Source organism: Eurypyga helias, unplaced genomic scaffold (genome assembly GCF_000690775.1).
Source record: "Eurypyga helias isolate BGI_N326 unplaced genomic scaffold, ASM69077v1 scaffold22533, whole genome shotgun sequence".
NCBI lineage: Eukaryota > Metazoa > Chordata > Aves > Eurypygiformes > Eurypygidae > Eurypyga > Eurypyga helias.
The window spans coordinates 667-4,557 of NW_010243386.1; the positions used below are offsets into that span (position 1 = coordinate 667).

Genomic DNA, 3,891 nt, shown 5'->3' on the forward strand with positions numbered 1-3,891 from the left:
TCCCTGGATGCAGGTGGGCTTTGAGTCAGGAAAGCCGCACAGCACGACGCTGGACATGGCCCAGCTGTCCCCAGCTGGTTACCCATGGTTCCGTAAGCAATCGGAGCGAAGAAGAGTCAGCGGGAAAACATGCAGGAGCAATAGCAGGCGTAGGAAAAGGAGGGACAATCAGGGGCCCTCGGCTGCGGCCAGCCCTGCAGCAGGCATGTCACCCCCCTCGCCCCGCGGGCAAGGGGCCGGGGGAAGGTTGAAAGGGTTTCCCAAGCGCAGCTGGAAAACAGCTCTTGCAAAGAGCCTTGAGGGGGAGGTTGGGATCGCGGCCATCCCTTTGGGCAGAGCTTTGCTCCCTTTGCCTCCGTGTCGGAGCAGCGAGGGTGCCTCCTGAGAGGCGGGAGCAGTCCCTCGCACAAGAGCGATGCTGGGCTGGGGCCAGGACAGCTGCCTGTGGGGCAGGCAGAGACAGACCTGGGGGTCTGTGCACACGTGGGGCTGCGGCGTCGGGATCCTGCAGCGTTAGGGTGGAGCAGCGGGGATGGCAGAGAGCCACACCAGCTCCCTAGCAGGGGTTGCTCTAGCTGCCCCGGCACCGGGAGCTGCTGCTGGCCGTGTCCTCACGGCTGCAGAGAGCTGGAGGACGCGGCCGAGGTCGGATGGGTGTGCTGCTGGTGCAGCTCGTTCGGCCACATCGGAGAGTTCGGCCAGAAGATGGATTTGCTGGTGTAACACAAGGAAGGGTCGTTACTGTGTGCCAGACATGGAAGTTCTGGGGTGTTTCTTTCCGCACACACATGTTCTGGAGCTACACAGGGCTGATAAGTATCTGCAGGATATGGCCTGTTTCCAGGGACAGTGGTGCCAGGCGAGAGGGGGATGCCTTTGTTCTGGCTCATTGTGTGTACACGAAGGGAAGGAAGTGGCTGGAGTTCCTGATGTTCTGGCTCCGTGGGGCAGGGGCCCCTGGAGTCTGGGATTGCTCCAGCAGGTGTTGTTGTGGAGAACAGGATCCCTGCCTTCCCAGGGACGTGGATTTGCTCTGGACTGACCTGACCCTCTGGAGAGCATGAGTATTGTTTTCTTCTGAGTCAGATGAAGAAAACACATGTTGGCCACTCCACCTTGACCTCCGGAGTGTATGTGGGACCTGAGCCGTGATGTGGAGGGTGAAGAGCTTTGCCCAGCAGCACTCTGCTCTGAATAAAACCCAAGACAAAACCCCTGCATGGGCAGACTCTGCATTTTGACCATGGACACTGCAGCCCGTGTCGCCCTCTCTGAGCCCAGCACTCCACGGAGCTGACTTTCCAGGGTTCAGTTTTCCCTAGATGCCCTCATGTCTCCAGAGCTCCAGCTTGCCCAAGGAACTGCGCTGTCCTGCGCCTGCGGAAGAACAAGAGAGCAGCTACGAGCATCTGAACTTCAGCCAGGTGAAGCTGTGCTGGCGTCACGTATTCCATAAACTTACTCCAACTTAGAAACACGTACTCCAGCCCTGTGTCCGCAGAGGGAGCATCCTGCGTGGCCGAGGGCTCCAGCCGGAGCCGCAGCACGGCACTGACCTCAGCCCACCAGAGCCGCAGCGCGTCAGAGTGATGTGGGGAGAGCGCAGGGTATGGGATGCAACACACTCCACTGCCGGCATCCCTGAGCCCAGGGAAGGTGTTTGCCACATGATTCAAGCACTCGGGCCTGGGGTACCCCGGGGACTGCTCCTCAGTTCCACTGGGCCCTGCTCCTGCCAGTGTTGGGCTGGGATCCCCATCCTTGTGCTGTTCAGCTCCTGTCTGCCCCAGGGCTGGGAATAGTGCCTGCCTACCCTGCTGCCTGGGCTTTCCCCAAACCTCAGCCCCGCTGCTCTGCTCCCTGTGTGCCCTTTGGACAGTGCTTGTCTCAGCAGCTCCACGCCTCTCCCACCCAGGTCCGTGGATTAAAACCACTCAGGCAATGAATTTGTGATCCGTGGGCTGCAGCCCCGCAGCTGTGACGCTCCGTACAGCGACGGGCTATTTCCAGCCTGTCCTGGGATCAGAGAGGTGATTCATTGCGGCAGAGACGCACGCTATGTGCTGCTCAGATGAAAACCAATCCCGCTCCAGACCTGTGCCCCTCTCCCAGGCACATGCTTGTCCTCTGCCACTGGGATCAGGAACTTGGCTGACCCGGGAGAGCGGAGAAGCTGAATGAATCCAGCCCGGTCCCGAGCAGAGCCAGCGTAACCCTGTGGAGCCAGCTGTGCGATCCGGCCCTCTCTGCTGCCCTCGGATTTGGGCTCAGACAAATTCCCTAACTCATTCCCCAGCAGAGAAATGGGAAAACCAGGGAAGCCTGCTCCATCCCAAGAGATGTCCGAGTCCCACATCTGGATCCTGCAGGCCTTGGGAAAGTTGGAGCACAGGCCGGGCGGCCTGGCCAGACTCCCAGCTCCAGCCTGTGCTGCCATCTGCGGCCCAGTGCTCTGCTGCGCCAGGGTTGCTGCGGGCCGGACCCTGGCCAGGCCGGGACAGACCAACTGCGGGAAGAAAGCTGAAACCCTGGGCTGGGGAGACAGAACATCTGGGCAGATGCTGGGGAGTAAAGGGGCACCGCATGGCTGTAGTGGTTCCATGGCAGGATGTGGGCAGGGGCTTTCCTGGGGCCAGGAGCAGGGGGTGTGCAATGGCCAGGTACTGGGATGATGATGAAACTAGAGGGGACGGGACTGCCAGGGGCACAGGAGGAAGGGAAAAGCCTCCAGTTTGAGCTGGCCTGTCTCTTCCTGCACAGCTGGAGTCGGTGGGTTTGGAACCAGCACAGGGTGAACGGAGCTGGATACCTGAGCAGCAGAGCCCTGAGCTGCTGCGCTCGGGCAGATCCTCCTCATCGCTCTTGAGCCGGGGCACGAAGGAGGACGAGCCCAGGCCTGGCGTGGAGCCATAGCTGTGCTGCTTCAGGGCACTGCTGGCGGGGGGGGGGGGGGAGGCTGGGCCTGTGTGTCTCACTGGCTCCGCTCTGTGTCTTGCAGGATGAAGTGAAGCTGCCGTCTAAGCTGAGCATCAGCAAGTCCTTGAAGGAGGGTGAAAAGCTGGAGAAGGAAGGAGAGGGCGAGGAGGTGCCTGTGGGTGAGGACCACGCGGAGGAGGACCACGTCCAGCTCTCCTCGGATGAGGAGGTGGAGATTGAAGAGATTATCGAAGAGTCTCGGGCAGAGCGCATCAAGAGGAGCGGCATGAAGAGAGTGGATGACTTTAAGAAGGCATTCTCGAAGGAGAAGATGGAGAAGACTAAGCTAAAGACCAAGGAAAACCTGGAGAAGACCCGCCACAACTTGGAGAAGACCCGTCACAACCTGGAGAAGAGGATGAACAAACTGGGCACCAAGATTGTGACTAACGAAAGGAGAGAGAAGATGAAGACCTCCCGGGACAAGCTGAGGAAGTCTTTCACCCCTGACCACACCATCTACGCCAGGTCCAAGACAGCTGTCTACAAAGTGCCACCCTTCACGTTCCATGTCAAGAAAATAAGAGAGGGCGAGGTGGAGGTGAAAGCCACGGAGCTGGTGGAGGTCGGCGGAGAGGAGGGAGAGAACTCGGATCTGCTGCGTGGGGAGAGCCCCGAGATGCACACGCTGCTGGAGATCACGGAGGAGTCCGACGCGGTACTGGTGGACAAGAGTGACAGCGAGTAGGCCAGGCTGCAGCACGGAAGCGTCATGGACGGCGGCTGAACACGTAATCATTCACGTTCCCAGCTCTCTGCCCTGGTGCCCCAGGGAAGCGTACACAAAGCATCTTTACTACCCTGCAGAGCCGACGCCAATCCCCCGCCTGCTAGGACGAGGTGTATTTTATATTTTAGTTTTAGCACACACAGACCTTAGGAACACGGGACTGTTCTTCTTACACGTAAATCACC

The 3,891-nt window shown here is 59.7% G+C and overlaps 1 protein-coding gene across 1 annotated transcript; it reads left to right on the forward strand.

Moving 5' to 3' along the window:
• Nucleotides 1-2,998: 2,998 nt before the first annotated feature.
• On the forward strand, nt 2,999-3,848 carry PTRF (polymerase I and transcript release factor; the record flags this gene model as incomplete). Its single annotated transcript, XM_010149404.1, has 1 exon — nt 2,999-3,848. A coding segment is annotated over one exon (666 nt), but the record flags the coding sequence as incomplete, so codon positions are not given.
• Between the last annotated feature and the right edge of the window lie 43 nt (nt 3,849-3,891).